At 39.9% G+C, this 20,848-nt stretch overlaps 5 protein-coding genes across 21 annotated transcripts; 1 reads left to right on the top strand and 4 right to left on the bottom strand.

Annotated features, from left to right (window-relative positions):
• Window positions 1-1,042: 1,042 nt before the first annotated feature.
• Window positions 1,043-2,955, bottom strand: Cyp9h1 (Cytochrome P450 9h1). The gene is made up of 2 exons (XM_020946642.2): window positions 2,207-2,955; window positions 1,043-1,969 (listed from the first exon to the last, which is right to left on the bottom strand). Exons 1-2 carry the CDS (start codon window positions 2,927-2,929, stop codon window positions 1,127-1,129), a joined length of 1,566 nt encoding a protein of 521 aa, XP_020802301.2. The 5' UTR covers window positions 2,930-2,955; the 3' UTR covers window positions 1,043-1,126.
• Window positions 2,956-3,064: 109 nt separating this feature from the next.
• Or49b (Odorant receptor 49b) lies at window positions 3,065-5,441 on the top strand. Of its 4 annotated transcripts, XM_020946690.2 has the most exons (4): window positions 3,065-4,241; window positions 4,302-4,684; window positions 4,926-5,135; window positions 5,193-5,441. In XM_020946690.2, exons 1-4 carry the CDS (start codon window positions 3,809-3,811, stop codon window positions 5,292-5,294), a joined length of 1,128 nt encoding a protein of 375 aa, XP_020802349.2. In that variant the 5' UTR covers window positions 3,065-3,808; the 3' UTR covers window positions 5,295-5,441. The 4 variants fall into 4 exon arrangements, with proteins under 4 accessions (XP_020802349.2, XP_086684265.1, XP_086684264.1 ...); XM_086828139.1 differs by having other exon boundaries at window positions 3,807-4,241; window positions 4,926-5,441; XM_086828138.1 differs by having other exon boundaries at window positions 3,807-4,684.
• Window positions 5,442-6,046: 605 nt separating this feature from the next.
• LOC110179217 (antigen 5 like allergen Cul n 1) lies at window positions 6,047-7,558 on the bottom strand. The gene is made up of 3 exons (XM_086828133.1): window positions 7,395-7,558; window positions 6,910-7,334; window positions 6,047-6,853 (listed from the first exon to the last, which is right to left on the bottom strand). Exons 1-3 carry the CDS (start codon window positions 7,530-7,532, stop codon window positions 6,544-6,546), a joined length of 873 nt encoding a protein of 290 aa, XP_086684259.1. The 5' UTR covers window positions 7,533-7,558; the 3' UTR covers window positions 6,047-6,543.
• Window positions 7,559-7,626: 68 nt separating this feature from the next.
• Window positions 7,627-8,813, bottom strand: antr (antares). The gene is made up of 3 exons (XM_020946651.2): window positions 8,529-8,813; window positions 8,077-8,468; window positions 7,627-8,021 (listed from the first exon to the last, which is right to left on the bottom strand). The coding sequence occupies exons 1-3, from the start codon at window positions 8,685-8,687 to the stop codon at window positions 7,691-7,693; spliced, it is 882 nt and encodes a 293-aa protein (XP_020802310.2). The 5' UTR covers window positions 8,688-8,813; the 3' UTR covers window positions 7,627-7,690.
• Window positions 8,814-9,071: 258 nt separating this feature from the next.
• Window positions 9,072-20,767, bottom strand: LOC110179229 (uncharacterized). Of its 14 annotated transcripts, XM_020946677.2 has the most exons (5): window positions 20,436-20,767; window positions 20,219-20,359; window positions 9,906-10,032; window positions 9,765-9,833; window positions 9,072-9,684 (listed from the first exon to the last, which is right to left on the bottom strand). In XM_020946677.2, the coding sequence occupies exons 2-5, from the start codon at window positions 20,319-20,321 to the stop codon at window positions 9,525-9,527; spliced, it is 459 nt and encodes a 152-aa protein (XP_020802336.2). In that variant the 5' UTR covers window positions 20,322-20,359; window positions 20,436-20,767; the 3' UTR covers window positions 9,072-9,524. The 14 variants fall into 14 exon arrangements, with proteins under 14 accessions (XP_020802336.2, XP_020802327.2, XP_086684261.1 ...); XM_020946668.2 differs by lacking the exons at window positions 20,219-20,359; window positions 20,436-20,767 and adding an exon at window positions 18,814-19,051; XM_086828135.1 differs by lacking the exons at window positions 20,219-20,359; window positions 20,436-20,767 and adding an exon at window positions 17,271-18,760.
• Between the last annotated feature and the right edge of the window lie 81 nt (window positions 20,768-20,848).

Here is a 20,848-nt window from a genome sequence, read left to right as displayed (position 1 = left end):
TTACAGGAATTTACTCGATCTGAACATACCCTTTTCGATGTTTCGAAAAACGTGACATACCCCAAGGCACTCCCATGAGTTTATTATGCTGAACAAGGCATTATCTTCACATGTGCTCCCCTCATATGTGTGGCTGTGCAGTGGAGCAGCATTCTATTTATGCTCATAATGCTGCGCAATGAATAATTATGCAAATGGGCCCGGCTTATGGTCAAGTTGCCTTGGTTGCTTGTCTTTATGTAAACTAGTTGCTTTCCAGAGCCCAGCAACAAATTGCGTGATTCTACCACCACCATTTGAGGATGAGAAATCTTGTAATTTTCCAGGACAAATTCTGAAACGTCAACTGGCAAGAAAAATAATTATCAACCGAGGGGATAAAAATGCTTAAAAAACACAAAGGAAAAAGTTCAACTTCCTCGCGCCTGGTAAACTTTTGTTGGGGGATAACTTTCTCACTCCATGGGAAAACAGATCCCTTGGCTATTTCCCCTTCTCCCCCGAAAAACGAACCCAACTTATAAGGCTTATAAAACTTGGGGCCAAAGTCTGGGCCGGATCAAAGCTTAATCGCTGGCCGCTTTATAAATCAAATCTTGAAATCAAAACAAAAAGTTTCGCCCTGGACAAGTCGAAAGATTTCAAATATGTATTTGAGCTGCTGCATAATATTTATTATCTCACAGCTGTTGACTGGCGAATAAATCAATATCGTATTAACTGCTTAGGCCAGCCGACAAAAACTTTTGCCTAAATACCGACGCTCCGGAGCACATAAATAACGAGAATGTCAGAAACTTTTCGGCCCCTCAGCTGCGTCGTCCTGTTTCCCGCCGGAGTTTCTGTTTTTCCTCCGGCGTCAACTGAGAGCCGGACAAGGAGCTTGAGGAGCGTATGTCGGGGCCATCGGCGCCTGTCACCGGCACCGCTCCTTGGGCTGATGTTTCGCCAATTACTCTCGATTAACTCAAGACATTTGCGGTGAAGTGCACTGAAATTAATTAAATAAATCCCCCCCGCCATCGCCCCTTGCTCTGATTGATTAATGGTGCATGCGAGTTTTAATTGAAAAATCTGCAGTCGATTAATGAACAAAGATGCAATCGAAGTTTTTCTCTTCTGTTTTTTACTGACGCTTCTGAAACTTCAGCCAGAAGCCGCTCTTTGGCTTCAGTCCGTGACCCACAATGTCCTCCAGCATATCCCTGGTGGTCTTTTCAGCCGGCAGCATCTTGAAATTCAGCAGAAGCTGGTAGACAATCGACTTGAGCTCCATGAGGGCCATCCGATTACCAATGCAATTCCGAGGACCCACTCCGAACGCTAGGAATGTGAAGGGCTTCAGCTCATCCTTTCGCTCCTCGGCAAATCGCTCGGGATCAAAGGTCTCCGGATCTGGGAAGTTTTCGGGATCACGATGCAGCGAAAAGATTGGTATCTGGAAGACATCCCCTTTTCGGGCGGCGAACAATTTCGCACCATTCTCATCACACAAATCAATGTCATTGCAGCACACCCGATCCGTGGCTATAGCCGGTGGCCATTTACGCAAACCCTCCAGCACCACCATGTCCAGATATCGCATCTTGGTTAGTTTGTCATAGGACAAAGGTTGACCATTTAGTTCCTTATTTACGGACAGGATCTCTTCGTACAACTTATCCTGCACTTTGGGATTCAAGCAGAGCTCGTAGGTGAGGAAGCACAGGGAGGAGGAGATGATCTCAAATCCAGCAAAGAAAAAGAGCAGGCACTGGGCCAATAGGTCTTCGTCGGTGAACTCCTTATAGTACCGCGCATCCTTCGTCTGATCTTTGAGCTCGGCATGCCTCAGCTGCTTGGCCTCCATCAGCAGGTGGATCATATCCGGCCTGATCACATTGTGCTCCTGCCGGTATTTCATTGCCACATTAACCAGACTGGTGAAGTAATCAATCTTGGTGGTGTCCAACACCTGAATGCGAAGAAGCTGTACGAAAATATACGATGACATGTATTGTTTAAGTTTCTGTGGATATTTTTTTGTTATAAATGGACCTTAAAAGTAACTTGTACTTGTGCAAAAAGAAAATAAATGAATGAAACAGAACCAAGACAACAAAAGAAAATCGATGGCAGAACAATGGAACAAGTGTCAATACGAATCACTTATCGAAGTGAAAATCTTCAGAGAGATTGGAGTGACACCCGGGTGGGGCATACGCACCTTCATGAGCCGGGGTACCAGGGCATGGAGCATGGCCTTAACCACCGACCAGGCGCTTATGATGGACAGGGATTGGCCGATGCGGAAGAACTCGTTATCTTTGCGCCTGAACGAGTTGACGCTGAGCCCGAAGGCAACGGTGGCAATCACATCGTTGGCGAAACGCGTAAAGTAATCCTTCATTTCCAGGTCGATGCTCCCAGCGCTGCCGGACTGGAGCTGTTCCTGGACATAGAGTACGCCCTCAATGCTGCAGGAATGGATCAGGTCGTACATGACCCGCATCTTGCTACCAGTAAAGGCCGGTGTCAATATATTGCGCATCTCCCGCCAGCGTCCATCCTGCAGGGACATTAGACTCTTGGACAGTATCGATTCCTGAATGTTGTTTTGCATCTGATAGTGATTGACAAAGTGATCGAACTCCTTTATGCCAATTAGCTTGATGAGCTCTGGATCTCGGACGAAGAAGTAGGGATCCCTTAGAGCATAAATACCATAAACTGGGGATCCGGTGTATTTCAGATGCATCTGGAGCATGTATTTCAATACCGGCACTCCACCAAATATGGAACGTATGGGTATATTGCCTATCAGTGGCCATGGCTTCTCATGGGCCACGCCCCTCTCCCGGAATATGTGATATTTAGCCACCGACCATTTATAGAGCAATCCGAGCACCACAATAAACAAAGCGAGCACTACGAGCCACTGACCATCCATGATGTCACCACCCACAAAAACGTAATTGGACTGCCAAGGGCGAGAGTTGGAAGTCAACTGATTAATTTAGAGACATATAGCCCCAGCAAAGCTTTACAAAGCTCTTGATTAAAGCTTTTTCTATCACCAGATCACTCACTCACAGGTTTGTTTAAACATACTATCTTAGATCGATAAGCCTTATCTACAATTTAAATGCTAATTACACCATCTAACCTAAAGTGCAGTGCAACTATTAGTGAAACACATTAGACTGATTACATTTGATTAGTTTCGAATATAATCAAATCGATTGCATTAGAAATGGCAAGCACCTGCTGGTTTCCTAATTTGTATAATGAAAAATACATTCAAGTGCCATAAGCCAGGATAACTGGCAATAGTTTTGCCCATTACATCTCCTCCTCCTCCTCTGATTATAATTCACAAATAGAATCAATAGAAGGCCCATGAAAAGCAGCAAATCAATGCTATTTTTTCAATGGCAGAAATATTGCAAAATCATTGGCAATTTAGGCAGAAATTGCAACCAAATGAGAACGAGCTGGGAGTCCATGCAAGACGTGTGCCAGAGCAATAAAATGCAGGTATAAAGAAACCTTAATACCCTTAATATCTAATTCGGATTGAATAGGTTATTTTATAAATACATAAATATAGTATATCAGTATATATGGCTTTAGGAAAACAAAGGTTCTTTAATATTAATACAAAAGTTTATAATTGACTCGTAAGTTTAGAATACACTTTAAAAACTGTAATGCTCTTAAAAGGGTATATAAATTCAAGAATCTCCCTCTGGGTAAACCCTATAAAAGGTCTCAGTAGAAGTGGAATTCCTCAGAATTTCATTAGAAACTCAAGTCAAGTGATTAAGCCATGTTCGAGGACATTCAGTTAATTTACATGAACATTCGCATCCTGCGCTTCTGGGCTCTTCTGTACGATGACAATGTGAAAAAGTATATATGCATCGGCCTGACCACCTTTCACATCTTTACTCAACTGATGTACATGATAAGTACCACGGAAGGACTCATTGGAATAATCCGCAACTCTTATATGCTGGTCTTGTGGATAAATACTGTGCTGCGGGCCATTCTCTTACTGCTCGACCACGATAGTTACGTATCCTTGATCAACAAACTGGCCGAAGCCTATTACGATCTGGTGAATCTGAGGGATGGCTATATAACCCAGGAGCTGGATGAGCTGAACCGGGTTGGCAAACTGATGGCCAGGGGGAATCTATTCTTTGGACTGCTCACCTGTGTGGGTTTCGGCCTATATCCTCTATCCTCGAGCGAAAGAGGTGGATTAATTGCATTTTTCTGCAGGAAAGAAATAATTATAAACTGTTTTATATGCACAGTTCTTCCCTTTGGCAGCAGGATTCCTGGGGTCAATGAGTACGAGACCCCATACTACCAGTTGTGGTACGTCTTCCAGATGGTCATCACCCCGATGGGCTGCTGTATGTACATTCCTTACACCAGTCTTATCGTGGCCCTGATTATGTTCGGAATCGTGCGGTGCAAGGCTCTGCAGCATCGCCTTCGCCGGGTCGCCAAACTGCATCCGTTTGGTCAACGAGATAACCGGAAGTTGGCGGAGGAGATTGTGGACTGCATTCGCTATCAGCAGAGCATTATAGAGTATATGGATCACATCAATGAGCTGACCACAATGATGTTCCTCTTCGAGCTACTTGCCTTTTCGGCTCTGCTCTGTGCTTTACTCTTTTTGCTTATTATCGTGAGTTTATATAGGAAATAATAAATGCACATTATATTTAATATATCGATCGAAAGCTAAAGTGTCGAAACAAATCGAATAAATTTAGAAATAATTAAGTTTTGTGCTACGAAGCGGTCTCAATATATTGAATTATGTATCGATAAGTCTCACCAAATTTAACATATGAATAACATTTTCTATTAATATTTTTTATTAATATCATATTTAAAGTTTAAAGAATTATTCAATATATCCATAGGTAAACGGTATTGGACAGATAATCATTATCTGCATGTACATCAACATGATCTTGGCCCAAATCCTGGCCCTTTACTGGTATGCCAATGAGCTGAGGGAACAGAATCTGGCCGTGGCCACAGCAGCCTACGAGACGGAGTGGTTCACCTACGAAATTCCTGTTCGCAAAAATATAATTTTTATGATGATGAGGGCCCAAAGGCCAGCATCGGTGAGTGAACTCTACATTGATTATAATACAACTCATTTAGCTTCTTTCATCTTAAAGATACTCCTTGGCAATATTCGACCGATTACCTTGGAGCTCTTTCAGAATCTCCTAAATACAACTTATACATTTTTTACAGTCTTGAAACGAGTCTATGGCTGAGCGTAAAATATATACTCATATAATACAGTATATCTTTATTTAAGCACGACATATGCAACCGTTCTCACGATTCTCTTTTAATGCAAAACTCTGACACAATCGAGAGCACATTTTACAATTGAATAAATCATTCTATCAACAGCAAAATAGTTTTTATTTTTTTGTTACTAAATTTAGCCGAAATTGCTAGATATTTTCGGATGTATATTTTGTACGTTTCGGACCATTTGCGGTTGCTGCGTATTTCACGCTGCGCTTGCCATTTTTTCCAGCGAAAAAAATGAATAAAACTGAATATAAAAACAAATAAAAAAACCACGAAGGTGTGGCAAGTGCGCGATAAAAAAATTTGTTTGCTAAAGTTGTCAACGAACTTTTTTGCGACCGTGCTGCTGACTTTGACTGGCAGTTGCCTAGGTGCGAAAACAGCGAGTCCGCAGGATGCAGGATGCAGGATCCCCCCAGCAAGGAGCAGTGTGCGGGGGAAACACATTTCAATTTGCCCGAACCCCTCTCGGGTGAATCAGATTCATTATAATAATGGCCATGGAATTAAAGTGTGATTCAACTAGGATTCTCTATCGTCAAACAAATAGTAATTTAAATAGAAAGAAGAAATTTTGTGGCGACAAAAAAACAATGAAGTCAGCACAATGAATAAAACCATAATTAATGGAAAAACCTAAATTATTTCAATTTCATATGAAATGTAATTTAATTAGCTACACTTTTTTAGTGCCACTCGTTAATGATTTCTTTTTGGCAGCAACCACAGAATTGTATTTTATTTGCACAACTTATCAGCTTATTCCTAATTGTATTTGCCAAACAAAGAGACTCACTATTGACATATTTAATGGCAATGATATTATAAATAAATGTGTGGAAAAAAGTAACGCAAAAAAATATATGGCAGGGTCAAAGAGAAAATGTTGAAAAAATAATTCATTTAAGTTTAAATACATTTGTAGCTTTTTATTAGCTGATTGTACTTTTTGTAAAAAATATGACAAATATGATTGTGATTTTGCCAGATAAGATGAATTTTCTGAGGTATTAAATCTTCCCTAAGATCCTGAAATATTAATCTATCCAAACACAAGTATAGAAAATAATTAGTATCGATGAAAACTAGGCAAACGGAGCCACCTCCATTTGTATCTTTTACTTATATTTATATAAGAAATGTTTGTATCTGTAACACTGCAGGATAAACCTGCTCCGAATCCGCTCCCACTCCCGCCTGAGCTCAGAAATACCCCTGTGGGCTGCCACTGGCATATTTCTCATTGACGGAGCACAGGTTGATGAAGACGGGATTGGGTCCGCTGCGGCAATCGGTGGCCGGTCGGTCGCCGCTCTGGTAGACGGGGGCATTGACCTCGTCCGCCCGGTTAAAGTTACAGGTCATGTACTGGTGGACATTGAGCACCCACTGACCATCCCCCTTGGTGGTGTTGCTTGTCTGCCGGAGAATGCCGCAGCCCACATGGGTGGTGCTATCCCGGACGAGCTGGGTGAAGTAGGCAAAGCACCGACTGATCCACAAATGGAGAAGTCTGATGAGAAGGATTCAGATTCGAGTAGGGTGAGCGGTGCTGGTGCATTAACCTACCTGTTGCCGGGCGGGCTGAAGGCCAAGATATCACGCATGCTGCACTCCTTGTACTCGGCAAACATCTGATCCAGCGTTGCCTTGATCACTTCATCCTCGGGATGGTTGCTCACAGGACCTCTAGGCTCTTTGATCGGATCCCGGACCCAGCCGCCTTCGGCTACCACCTGGGCCACGTTGCGAAACTGCTCGCTGTTCCGGCAATGATCATTGGCCAGGGTGCAGCGCTTAACGTTCAGTTCAGCAAAACTGGCCAGCTCCTGGTCCCATTGCAGCGTGGCCATTCGGGTGGCCGGACTGAAGCCCAAGAGATAGCCTCCAGCAACCTTATCCCGGTACTCGTTCAGCTCATTAAGGATCATGGTGCGACGGGCCTTAGTTATCCGCACCAAGTGCGCATCCGGACTGCAGCTATCCGCCAGCCTCTGAAATTAGAATCAAAATCAGTATTGAAAAGATCTGGCTAAGTAATGCGCCATAGTTACACCAAAGTTATTGCAGGCTATGTGCTTCTCGGGACCGGGACACAGGGTCGGATCGCAGTAGTCGAAGGCCTGGAGCTGTTGCCCTCTTTGAATCAGCAGCAGCAGCAACGGCAACGACGGCCACATGGTGTCCAACATCTTGACGAAACCGACAGTTTGCCTCTTATAGAGTTTGCTACCGAATCGATTTCCGTTGAAGCGCAGCTATCGCTCTACGTACCAAGCCTCAGTCTACCACAACGAATGTACCATTTAATCAAAAAGTCATGCTTATATTGGGACACAATTCGATTGATTCATATGGATGCGAGGTGTCTGGTTTCATTCGTAATTATATTGGCATCCACCACCTCCTGGCGGCTGCACAGATACGAGTACATTCGGTTCGATCCGGTGACACATTTCGAAGTGGGGTCTTTGGCCTCCTCGTAGTGCTTCTGACTGTTCACATTGGCCCGCGAGAAGTGACAGATGAGGTTGATGTTCACGGATCGATCCTCGCGAGACTTCTTCTTTTTCTTTTTGTGTGCCTTGTCCCTATTGTTTTTCTGTGCCTCCACGCGAATGGCGCAGCCCATCCGGTCGCCATGATCCTCAATCAGCGGTACATAGTGACCCACACAGGAGCTGCAAGAATAGGAGATGGTGTAAACTATCTTGGATACCTCAAATAATAACTTACCCCTGCTTGATGGGTTCCAAGCGATGGTCACTGTCCATTTTACAGTCCAAGACATCCAGAAACATCTCGGGCAGGAACCTTGAAAGAATCACATTCCGTACATTGGTGTGCTTACCAATCATACCCTTGATTTCGGTGGTGGCCACATAGCGATACTTGTTTGTGTTGGCACAAAACCTATAATTCTCGTCGCACTGGCGGGCCTGGAGATCGGCTAGACGCTGCAGATTGGTATCCCAGCCCATAGTGGGCATGCGGCCGGCCACTGGTAACTTTCCCGCTCCGCTGGCTATGTAGTTGCGCAGCGTATTAACCTGCGCGAGGATACCCAGCTTAAGGCCACCGTTTACATGGATGACTTGGGCGCCCTTGCCGCATTTCTTGCCATAAGTCTGCAAGTAAAATGGGGAAATTTAGATCCTCAGTAAGAAACTTCAGAGACTGAAACCTACATTGTTGCTTAAGCAGCCCAAATGCTCGTCAGAGTGCGGACAGAGATCGGGCCGGCACAGAGTTTCATTTTTATGTGACCCATCTGTAGGGTGGATCCCTTCGGCTTCTAGAGTCAGAAGACAGGAACCGACGCAGACCAAAAGTATTGTCAGATGCATCCTCTCCAGCGTAGCAATGGAAAACTCAACTGACGACTAAATCCAACTTAAGTGCTAACAATATTCGCAGTGAAACCATAACCAATCTAATTAGTTGAGGGAATCTAATTTCAGGGCTTTGGGATTGATATGCAAGCAAGAAATATGTTTTAAAATACTGACTAATCAACTAGAGTGATAAAATTGTATGGCTTATGGCAAGCATAATCAAATGGACAAAAAACTAAATTAAATAAATTCGCAATCACTCGGAATAAAAATAAACCATCAAATGAAACCAGGCCTGTATAAACCGTAGTGCTAATCTTTAGAAAAACATTTATAACTCTACGCTTTGAATTGAAAATAATACTCGATGGCATATCATAATTAAAACAAATTGCCTTTATGGTTTTTTGTTTTTCTTCGCGGCCGTGCACATCGCTACAAATAAGTTTTAGTTTGTATTTGATGTGCACTCCACTTTTTTATTTCAATTAACACTTCATGTGGCGTTCGTTTGTTTTCTTTTGGAGATGTTCCTTAAAATAGATGTATAAATTAATACTAGGTTGTGCTTAAGTAATATTTACATCACAAGGAATATATATATAAAAAAATGGCTCGTTTTGCGATCGCCCTCACTTTGGTTTTCCCCATGGCAGTCAGGAAATGAATCGTTGTCTAATGTAGAGTTCATTTTTCTCTTGTTTTTTTTGCAGAATTAAAGTACACAGATACACGGATGAGGTAAAGAACTAATGCATCCAATAAGCAGAGAGTATAAAAGCTATGAAGAAAAATGGCTCAAAACCAGATCGACGAACATCGATTTCACTGTCAGTTCGCAGTGGCCAATCACTGCGCAAAGTTGGGATTGTAAGGAGCCTGCTTCTCGTAGCCGGCGGGCATAACACTCGGACCAGGATTGGCCATGGCCATGTCATACGGCGGCGGATTCATGTTGGCCGGCCCGGCGCCAGGATAGGGAGGATATGCCACGCCATGCGTCTGCATGCTGTGTAAGGCGAAACAAAATCGAATTAATTAGTATTTGCATTTGCATTTGCAGTTGGTTCGATTTAAGGTCAAACTTACCCGGGCATCGGCATGGGCATCTGCTGGTGCTGCTGGGCCATTGGCATCGGCATCTGGACGGTCACATTACTGCGGAACAGACAAAGAGAAGAGAGAGAGATATAGAAAATGTTCCACTTTTAGCTTTAACTCTCCACTTACCCGGTGGTCTGAGCGGGATATGGAGCGGGAGCGTAGGCATTGCCCGCAGGATATCCTGGCGGCGGCAGCTGTGTGACCGGATATCCGCCAGGAGCAGTGTGGGTGGCGGATGTTACCACCACGGGCGCTGCAACGAGAGGAAAAGCAGAAAGTAGAAATTGAAAATTAGAAACGGAAGAACTGCTGGGCCAATAATAATAATAGTGAGTCATCATCCCATCAGAAACCACTTGAGTCGCAGTGGTCTCTGATAAGTCGCCACCATTTCTGATTAATTTCATAAACAGAAAGAAAAAGTTCCCCCTTTTTGCAATTGAAAACAAAGTGTACAGTGTTTACTCCTTAAAATCATTTAGAATCAATTAATTATAATTTTTTTACTTATACTTTTGATGAAACCAATTAAATATTCTCTAAACTTTAATACCAGCTCAATTTGTATCCCAAAAATGTTGAGAATCAAGTCGTTAAACTGACCATATTCCTGTGTTAAGTATTGATTTTTATTTAATACTTCTATCATATTGCTGCTATTGCACAGATAAGCCTTATAGCTTTATAGATATCACATAATACACGTGATAAAGTTAAAATTGGACTTGGACATGAAATAGAACATTTTTCATGTAGTCTTCACCTTCACTGATTGCATAGCCAACATTTCTGGCAGCCTTTTGCTTTCGCCTAATGCAAACCGCAGTCGTTGTTATAAAGAACAAAAAACAACACTTTCGCCTAGCAAACGATATCGATAAAGACTGCAGGAACAGTTCTCTTCTGACCCACGCATTGAACTATGTCTAATCTTTATGGCTAACGATTATATGGCCAAAATCCAACGATAAGCGAATGCTATACAGATAGTGGAGGCTTCAGTTTTAACCAAAAAGGAAAAAATTACAGCATATTTCTATTTTATACATTGATGTCAACAAAATAAATATAGAAGTAACCAAGTACTTTTAATAGATGCAATCAATTTGTGCATTTTCCGAGTGTAATATATATATAATCTTTTCATTTACCACCACCTTCGCTGATTGTATAGCCCACATTTCTGGCAGCCTTTTGCTTTCGCCTTATGCAAACCACAATCGATGTCACAATGAATATGGTAAAGGCAATACATAGTGCTACGAAAAATTCCCACATTTCCGATATCTATACACGGGGATTGAACTTGAAATAATGAACACACAATCGCCTTCCAGACGATACCGAAGCAGACTGCAAAAAAGCTTTCATCTGAATGGCCAAAGAGCCACTCGTCGAGCCATGTCTAATCAATGGCGGCCAAGTTTATATGGCCAATCGCGGTGATAAGCGATTGCGTTCACCGGTGACATAGCCAATTCGTACATATGTTTTCACACTCTTGTTTTTAACACAAATAACTACATCAATTGCACTAGAAATCACTCTTTGAGCCCTACTTTGAGCCCTGGCCATGCCTTGGAGTTTCCTGACCAGACAACAGAAAAGTGTAAACATCAGACAGCCAATGACAATGAAAACGGAAACTGCTATGATGGGCACTACGTAATTCTTCATGGCGATTTATTATTTGGTTTATTTTGATTTTCCCGAATTTAAGAGGTGCTATTCAACGGGGAACGCGATTCCAACTGATTATGGTTTTCAATGGATAGAGTGCCGTGCCCTTATCTCACCCGAAAAGGGAGTTCACCGTGGAACAGGCACATGTGCTCATGAGTACTTGAACTCTAGTTTGATTACTCATAGATATATTTCACATAAACCCTCTAATTTTTGATTTCTTACATTGATTTGTGACAATTGTAGTCCTTTGTCTTAACTTTTTACATATACAGTACTGCAAAGTGAACAACAGTGCGGCTAATAACAGAAATGCAGAGAATCCTATAATGGGAATTAAATAATCCTCCATAACGAGTATTATTTCCCCTTTATTTTCCGTTCTATTTCAAAAGGTGCTATTCGATGGGGAATACGATACCAACTGAATTGCAAATGGGCTTTTTATGGGCTAGGTGCCCTTATCGCAACCGAAAAGGGAGTTCACCGTCCCATTGTCATTTGTCATTTGTCAATTTTTAACATAAAATAATCGTAAATGTACCAAATTATCATACTTTAGCAACTCTACAAGGGACCAACATAATGTGATCACAGTGAATACAACGCAAAAGATAAGAAAGTATGAAAATATAAACGGTTTCTTGTTTTTTAGTCCGATCGGAAACATATTTTTAACTGACTATAAAAATAAACTTTTAGTGGGTTTTATATGCTTTTATATTAGTTCAAAAAGGCTGTTACCCATTAAATAAATATATACGTTCTTAACACCCTTTAATCCTGTTTGCAAACACTTATACTAAAGGGTTTTTGTTGGTTTTTATGCACTTATTTCACTCACATTTCACCGTTCAGTAACTACGTCTGTTCTCTAATACCCTCTAAATATGTTTTTCCACGTAATTGTTAGCTATATTAGATGACTTATTGCACTTGATTTTGACTTCTTACTTTCATTAGTAACATTTCTAGCCTTTGTTTTAAGGTTACGACAAACCGCAATTAAAAAAAATACTAAGAATCCTATAATCGGAACCCAATAATTCTTCATGGCGAATATTATTTCAATCTCCGGAATCCGACTGGTGCTCTGTTACAAGGAATACAATTCGAACTGGTTTTCAAAGGGCTTACAATGGAATTTATTTGAAATCACCTTCCAACAAGCACTTGTGTTCTTTCCGGACTTGATTAAAAGTCATCTTATCACTCGTCACTGCTCTAATGAAATCTTTATAACAACAAGGGAATACACTAGGTAATTTCACTGTTCACAATCACACTGTCTTTCAGCTCTTTCTAATCTGATAATATGATATCAATATTGCACTTGAACTGGCTAACTTACTGTCGTATGTAACATGTGCAGCTCTCCCTCTGAATCTCTTAACCAGGCAGTACTGCAAAGTGATCATTAAAGTGGCAATTATCAGGAAAACTGAGAAAGCTATAATGGGAATCACATAATCCTCCATGGCGATAAATATTCGGATCGAAAGAATCCGGTGTTAACACATTGAGACGACGAATATGACTGATTAAAGCTTTTGGCTGTTTTATAAATACAAAAGTGTTATCAGAGATCTCCAAATAACTGATAACTTTATATATAAATTACACTTTTTTCTCTTATCTGGCCCATATTTTGGATTTCCAATTTTCACCATTCACAAGAATTCAATCATCGAGAGGAAAGCTATTCATACTATATTGAAAACTACTGTTATTTTTGAAAGGATTATCGCCTCGCCAAGGGTTTTATTCCACCAACCACACATAGACACACCTGCACCCTTGGTTAAAGCCGCTCTTTGGGTACGTCCTCGTGTAAGGAAGACCGCAGCGGAGGTCATGAAGAATACAGATAAGGTGAAGAAGAGTATCCAGTAGATGCCGGAATCATCCATGATTTCTCGATACTAACTGAGTAAGCGGCGCACAAAGACTAAACAGAAGCGTAGAACTAAAAACGGCGACGATGGATTTGGCACTCGAGAAATATGCCCGTAATGGCCAAAAGAAAAGGGCAATCGCACTCTCATAAAGATAGCACTTATCAGTGATAAGGACACACAGTTCTCCCACACGTCTCCCGCAACTTACTTGGATTGTTGAGAGCCCGACGACGCTTCCAATATAGTGCAAAACAGATAAATGCCAGAAGAAATAATTTAATGCCGATGCGAATCACCAAGTAGAAGATAGAACACGGCTCCTGAAGCTGCTGCTGCTGTGACTCCAGCAGGTAGCCTGAGATCACCTGAGTTTCGTTGTTCTCCATAATTCGCTCTTTACTGAAAATGAAAATCCTCCGAGTTCCGAACAAGTATTAAGGCATATAGCACTGCTAGGGCCACCAAAAGCGACAGGATACCCGCCTCAAGGAACAGAAACGTCCAGATGAAGTGCTGTCGCTCCGAGATATGATCTAACAAATCCCAAATGGTGGCATTCATTCTGGAGAAACGTCGAAAACTCAACTAAATGGCTTTCACGTAATCCATTTACCGGATGACCCAGCAATTCAGGATTTACGTCACTCCATTTATCCTTTCTAGACGCCATTAGCTTATTGATAATATCATAAATTGATTGGCATTATCGCACATCGCACATTAGGAAATATAATCACTGTTAGTTTTATAAGTATACATATATATTTCACAAATGTAATAACGAAAAAAGGCACTAATCATTAACCACTCGAAGTCCTAAACCTAATAATACCAAGATAGAGCCATCATATTTGTTGTGAAGTATTTTGGGCTTTAGTCTAAAATCATTCTTTAGGTATCGGATGACAAACTAGGGTTCAATCAATTTTGTTTTGAACAATTTCTCTACTGATAAGGAGATGGTTTACCAATAGACAGGCTAATTGAAATACTTAAATTCCTTTTAAATAAATTTTAACGACAAGAACTTGAATAATCCCAAGAACGCCTTTTGATTAAAATTCCAGACATATTGAAATAAACAAAAATCTACGTTCAACTGATTGCTAAAATCACGTATCGTGCACTTCTTTCAGACAATGACTTGAATATTTCTTCCATAAATAAACTTTGCCGATAGGAAACCAAAGAAATATATTATGGGTAATACCCATATAATCATAATAACACTCATTTTACAAGACCGAGTTTATAAATCTACCGCAGAAGCTTTCGATGACGACATCAAATAATGAAAAGAAAAACAGGTTCTGAGGAAATAATAATAGATGCAGATGTGGCTATCAGCTTTTTTCCCCCGAGTTGGGTTTCAGTTTATTTACATAAGGCAAATACCCCAAGAAAGTCATGGGGGATAAAGTTCTGAGATAGCACCCTGAAATTGTATGACTCACAATGGGCATACCTTAAACTTTATTACTTAATCCGGTTAGATCAGATACTTATCTCAAAAAAGGGAAGATAAGAATCTTTTGCTTAAATATGTTTGTATTTTTTGTTTGGCAGAATAACTTACATATTTCTAATTAATTAAACAGTTCAAAATCTACATAGCAATAATGCATGTTAGATCCGATAACTATGAAAAATAGAAACACAACTCCAATAAAGATGAAACTAGGAATGAGCTAAGGTCTTTCTTCAACTAAGAAAATTACTTGTCTAAGAAAAAAGTTACCAAATGTAACAATTGTAATACACTTATTTTCCAATAATATTAAAATCAATATCACGGAATTAAGAAATACTCACAGCTTCCCTGTTCACCTCTTTTCGGCCTGCTTTTGAAGAGGCTTAAGCACGCTACTAAATCCCAAATAATTATCAAACCAAAAAGCACGACTAAGGCCAGGAAGTACTTGTTGAAAAGTAGATCCCTTGCAGTCCAAGGAAGAATAAGGTAAGAGTTATCCATGTCTGAATATCACCAACTACAGAACCAAACTGAACACAAGAAATCTTATCATATAATGATATTTAGACAAATGCAAATAGGGGAAATATTGACACTGTTAGTCATTTTGATGGTGACTCTAAAAACTCAACGGAAGCCATAAAGGTTGCCAAAGATTTGAAACTTACACTTATTATAATTATGATTTTTCTCTTTTGCTATTAAACAATTACAACACGCTATACAACCGTAAAGAAGAATTAATATAATGATCACCATTATCAAAATTAAGACATTTTTATCAGAAATAAAATAGTCATAATTAAACCACAAGTGTTGTCCACGAGCTGCGAGAGAAAACTGGCATCCAAACTTTAGTTTCAGGTAACCAGATGCAAAAATAAAGAAAAACTTGACTATTCTGGCAGATAAGATAGGGATTCATCCTTATATTTTTGGTTGTGGTTAAGCAAAACCGGGTCAGACAGTCAAGCACATCACAAGCAATAATGAGGATTAAGCCAAATAAACAATGCTCCCTACTCGTTGATTTAGATAGTTAATGCAATAATTTCCTTGTGAAAATACCTCACTCTCACTGATATATGGAAGGTCATATTTAATGCATACCTTTATCCTTTCGGCACTTGCAACACTTCCAAAAACACACAACACAAATCCAAAGAATGGCAAATGCAATTATAACAGCCTTGTAGGTCCTATATGGTATATGGTATCCAATGGCATCCGGATCCCTTTCGTCGAAATTGTAAGGCATGTTGAAAATTATATATACTAAAATACGTTTCACCGCAACGAGCTCAGAAAATAAACTGATCAGCAATTTTGTAAGCGAGAGAATCGACAGCTCAGCAGCAGATCTCCAACAAGTCTACGTTTCTGTTTGCGGGAAAACCCCAAGCTTGCTGCTGTGAATGAAATGGAATTCCCAATGCTGAGTTACTCATTTTACTCACATGAATATCTCACTCGCTTTATGACGTACTTGATGGCCATGCAGCACCGGAGGACCAGGCCCAGAGCTAGTATACTCATCATAATGATCAAGAATATTGGAAATATAAACTCCTCAAAACCCATTGAATATTTTATATTTCTTTACAAGAAAGAAAGAAATTTCCCCGCTCGACTGCTCGACTTGAGGCCACAAAAACTAATGAAAGGCTCTGGCAACTAAAAATAAAGTTGGTACTTGCTTAGGCCAAAACTTTGAAACACATGTTGATTTCAAGCGAGATATCAAGTTAAAACCATCACATTTGCCTCAAAGATACTCCCAAGTGTGTTCTTTGTTTTAGAACTTTAGTCAATAAACTTGAAAAGCATTAACAGTGACTTAGCCAAAGGTGGCGGAAAAAAATACTCAACACTGTGTGGTCGAAGATGAAAAATAAATATGTTTTGTGTTGTCTGTATAAATAAATAACAAACAAGCACAACAAGACAACTGTTTTTGGCTTAATCTACGGCACTATTTGTTGAAGTAAAATTGAAAACTATTCTTTTATTTCTGCAGCCTGCTTTTAGGCTCTTGGGAAAATAGGAATTATCTTTCACAGCAAACGGAAGGTAGAAATCTCAGCTAAAATATGTTTTGTTTTCAACAGAACTCAATTCAATTAAATTAACATTGGTTTAAATGTTAGACAAGTAAATTCATTTACATAAAAATAAATAACAAAAAAACAACAAATCAAAGTCAAGCAAATACATATATATTAGGACTCTTATTATCAACGTAGTACAAAAAGTGTGGCTTTAGACAAACAAAACGCACAGGAACTTGATATACTTTAAACACAGGATACTTGAAACACCGTAAACTTAAAACACAGAAAACTTAAGACACAGGAACTTGATACACAGTAGCTTAAACACAAGACAGGAACGAATCTGAGGACTAGGACTTCTCCAGTTTGATCTAGAGATACTAACTTGCTTCGATGACGCCCTTGTCCGCCAGCCGTTGATTCCTTTTACGGATCGCCGAACGGATTATGAGCACCAGGACGGCGCAAAGGACCACAACGAATATGGAGCACAGGACAATAGTGGAGATCTCCAGGTCCTTCTCTTCCGGTACGTGCGGCATTGTTCCGATTTACAACTAATTTAATTACAATAAACTAACTAACAGATTCGATTTGGCAGACAGTCTTCTTTGGGGATGTTTCGACGAAAGTTTGGAGCTACGCCGATGCGTTCCTCGTGTTCATTGCGCAGACGTTGGACAATGATTGCGAACTGGAGGAGACTCCTCGCCGACTTTTGTAAGTCCACAGACTACAGGCACTCTTCGGATCGCTCACAGACCCAGCCCGAAGGCATTGGGTTGAAATACCGATAAGATTAGCTCCCCTTCGTTCCGTGACGCGCTGCCCCATTTAATCGGCTTAAAGACGCCATATAGTCCTGATACCGAAGTTAAAAGCTAGCATAGAATCGGGGGGAACCATAAAAGTTCTCAAGTGGACATTATATTTACAGCTTGAAACCTGCGTCAATAGTCCGCATCAATCAAAAGAGAAATTAGGTTTCGATTTCCCTCCGAAATTTATGACTTTTGGGGGATCCTCATCAGCTCTTGTCGAGGCATGCGATTACCCTTAACATTATTCCCACAAATCTGCGATTCGGATGTACGTCAGCAGTAATCAAATAATTTAATTACACCTTATCGGCCCTAGCCGCTACCCAGGCTAAACAAATGAAAGACGAGAAGGAAAAACACCGGCCAACATCGGTCTTCCTCCTGCCAATAATGACTTTTCAGCAGAATCGAAGGAAATAAAAACCTGTCAGTCTGAAGTACTCAGCCAACAGTAGCCCATTGTTTACAATCCGTCGAGGAAAGCGTCTCATATATCGCAACAAGGCAATAAACCTATAAGTATATATGGACTGCCTCAAGTATAAAAACAATACAACTAAAATATTAAAGAAATGCAGGCTTACTAAGAGATAGCATTAAGCCAAGTGTAGAAGTCCTCGATACATCAAGAGGTCATATATTCTATTCTTTTTCAATATATTACCTTTTCAGTTCCAAACAAAAACAAACTTGTGTGCGGTTACCTAATGGAAAAACCTCTTGGAAACCGGGTTTTCCGCCTGTACCTTGTTCGAAACTATTTTCGGGGCATCTAATCAATGCCATATCGCCTAATTTGAACACCAGTAAATATAATTTAATATCATACCGGTTAAAAGAAGAACAACCCACTGGGTCTTGACGTCAAACATTTGCTAAAAAAACACAGATTGCGGAGAATGGAATAAAAACATTAACGATTTGTAAATTAAGGCGATAATCAGGAACAAGAGGCGCCCAATGCAAATGGCGACTTAGATTTTGGGTACTTAAAGACGCCGTGATTAAATTTCGATAGCCTGAGCTGTCTGAAGTGATTATTCCCAGAATCGCCGATACGACCGCCGATTACCATATCGTGATGGTTATTTAACGACTTGCTCTCACCATCTCTGATCACAGTAGCGGTGGCCACCCGAAGGCGACGGGCTCGACGGATCCGCAACAGAACCAGGATCAAGACCACTATAAAGAACACCATCGTAATGGGGAACCACACATCAAAGTAGATGTAAACCATTTTGAAAAACTTATTTTTTTCTGTTGGGTGAGCGAAGTGATCGGTTTAGAGTTCCGGTGAATACTGCAGAACGCAGAATGCCCTGGATACAATTGTCAATTGCCTTATCTCTATAAAAATAAATAAATCACACTGTTATCGAAGAAAAGCTACCGAAAATGAGTCACTAGCCAACATTTAAATTCCTAAATCTAGAAGGGAGCAAAGTAATGGTATGATTATTGTTAATAATAGGGAATTCCCTGGTCAGAAAAGAAATACATGAAGGTATTTGTAAATATTTTTTTATATAATAAAATATAATTTTGATTTAATAAAGTTGCTAACAAGATTCATGGTGAAAATAAACATTGATAAGGAAATCAAATTCTATATAAAAATAAGATACTAATTTCTATAGAAAAACATTAGAAAATGATTTTTTTTTTTTAGTTACTATGTGGGGACACTAGAATACAGAAAAACATATTTTCTGATGACAATTCGAATGATAAATTAAATAACTAATAGTAAATCTTGGTTAAATACTGTAGGTGCATGTGATTTTACAATAGGAAAATTACATGTATTTAAGTAATAGACTGGCTTATGGTTGCTTTATATGGTAGGCATAGATAACTCTATATCCTATCAAAATTAGATTGCTGCCTATACTATACTCTATTTTAATATAGATAACTGTGATAAATATGATAATTGTGAAAATCCCAGTTGGAAAAATGCACTAAAAATGGGAAATTATACAGAAACTTTAGGGATCCTTTAATAACCCATTTTTATATCAATACTCAACTGCTATCTACAGTGGCTTTTGCGGAAAAGCCTGTGCAGAAAGCAACCAAACGGATAAGATAAAAGTTCAAATGTGGTAACTCACAAATAAACTTAATTAGATAATTAGGCTTTTGTCACATGCTGATAAAAATAATTAAATAAACGCGTGAGCCTAATTGATTTTGTTTACGAATCAGGGGAGAAGCAGAAGCATTAAAAATTGCAAAGAAGCTTTCCGAAAAGCTCTCTGCCTTTCTCTCCGATTTGCGTACATAAATATTAATCACTACTTAGCACGAATATACAAAAATACAAATTATAATCAGTAAATCTCACGCACACTGAAGCGAATGAATATTTGCTCTTCTTCAGTCAGAAAAACTCCTCCCTTTTGGTTTATTATTTGGCTGGTGGGGTGGAGAAATGACTCATCGCGGGGGTTTCATTTAATATAATGGATGGATAATGGATATTTGTATATTTATTGTCTGTACTCACTGGAGAGAACTGCGCCCTGGCGCCTGCTGGTGCAGCAATATCCGCAACAACTCATGACCAGAAAGGTCAGTACGAAAAAGAAGAAAATACTCCAGAAATCCATGGCGAAGTCGTCCAAATCGTCCAGTTCGAAGTCGTCCACTGCACACAAAAGATTTTGAAATATGGATATTTAGTATTATCAAATCCCACAACAACATTAGAATACAGTACTCACGTTTGTCCAAAGATTATCCGCTTTTAAAGTTATTACACCCGAAAATTCCACTTGTTGCAGTTTGTTGCAACCGTAAACTGCGTTCTTAAACAAAGAAAATTTAGGCTTCCTCCAAAAGCACACGTGGTACTTGGAAGTGTTTCACTTTACTGGTCAGCCGGGACACCTAATTGAAGCCCGATCAAACTTAGCTACCTATATCTTATCAGTGGTTAATCTGCAATAATAAGCAATTTTATTGGGGCACGACAGGGTAGTGTTGATAAATTCAATTAAAAGCGGAGAATTGTACAGCACTGCTAGCTAGTGATGTGTTTTATGGACGCAAAACAGCTGTGCCTAGTATCGATTTTTGTTTGAATTTTTCTATTCCGTGTGTAAGGTATAGTAATCTGGCAGGGACCAAAAATTAT

The sequence above is a fragment of the Drosophila serrata genome, unplaced genomic scaffold (genome assembly GCF_035046125.1).
Source record: "Drosophila serrata isolate PLE 108 unplaced genomic scaffold, ASM3504612v1 contig_184, whole genome shotgun sequence".
NCBI lineage: Eukaryota > Metazoa > Arthropoda > Insecta > Diptera > Drosophilidae > Drosophila > Drosophila serrata.
This window is presented reverse-complemented; position numbering and strand designations above follow the sequence as displayed.

What these genes read in the sequence shown, in the direction of transcription:
- LOC110179229 (XM_086828134.1), bottom strand. Translation starts at nt 15,335, where the DNA reads ATGGATAACTCTTACCTTATTCTTCCTTGGACTGCAAGGGATCTACTT. An exon ending in AAGAGGTGAACAGGGAAGCT is followed by an intron (nt 10,033 to 15,172) that starts GTGAGTATTTCT and finishes CTCTCGTTGCAG; the next exon opens with CGCCCGTGGTGGTAACATCC. An exon ending in ATGCCCATGCCGATGCCCGG is followed by an intron (nt 9,685 to 9,764) that starts GTAAGTTTGACC and finishes CGCCTTACACAG; the next exon opens with CATGCAGACGCATGGCGTGG.
- LOC110179217 (XM_086828133.1), bottom strand. Translation starts at nt 7,532, where the DNA reads ATGTTGGACACCATGTGGCCGTCGTTGCCGTTGCTGCTGCTGCTGATT. An exon ending in TAGCCTGCAATAACTTTGGT is followed by an intron (nt 7,335 to 7,394) that starts GTAACTATGGCG and finishes TTCTAATTTCAG; the next exon opens with AGGCTGGCGGATAGCTGCAG. An exon ending in TTCAGCCCGCCCGGCAACAG is followed by an intron (nt 6,854 to 6,909) that starts GTAGGTTAATGC and finishes CCTTCTCATCAG; the next exon opens with ACTTCTCCATTTGTGGATCA.
- antr (XM_020946651.2), bottom strand. Translation starts at nt 8,687, where the DNA reads ATGCATCTGACAATACTTTTGGTCTGCGTCGGTTCCTGTCTTCTGACT. An exon ending in TGGGCTGCTTAAGCAACAAT is followed by an intron (nt 8,469 to 8,528) that starts GTAGGTTTCAGT and finishes TTTTACTTGCAG; the next exon opens with ACTTATGGCAAGAAATGCGG. An exon ending in TTGGAACCCATCAAGCAGGG is followed by an intron (nt 8,022 to 8,076) that starts GTAAGTTATTAT and finishes CTATTCTTGCAG; the next exon opens with CTCCTGTGTGGGTCACTATG.
- Cyp9h1 (XM_020946642.2), bottom strand. Translation starts at nt 2,929, where the DNA reads ATGGATGGTCAGTGGCTCGTAGTGCTCGCTTTGTTTATTGTGGTGCTC. An exon ending in TGGTACCCCGGCTCATGAAG is followed by an intron (nt 1,970 to 2,206) that starts GTGCGTATGCCC and finishes ATTTTCGTACAG; the next exon opens with CTTCTTCGCATTCAGGTGTT.
- Or49b (XM_086828137.1), top strand. Translation starts at nt 3,809, where the DNA reads ATGTTCGAGGACATTCAGTTAATTTACATGAACATTCGCATCCTGCGC. An exon ending in TACTCTTTTTGCTTATTATC is followed by an intron (nt 4,685 to 4,925) that starts GTGAGTTTATAT and finishes ATATATCCATAG; the next exon opens with GTAAACGGTATTGGACAGAT.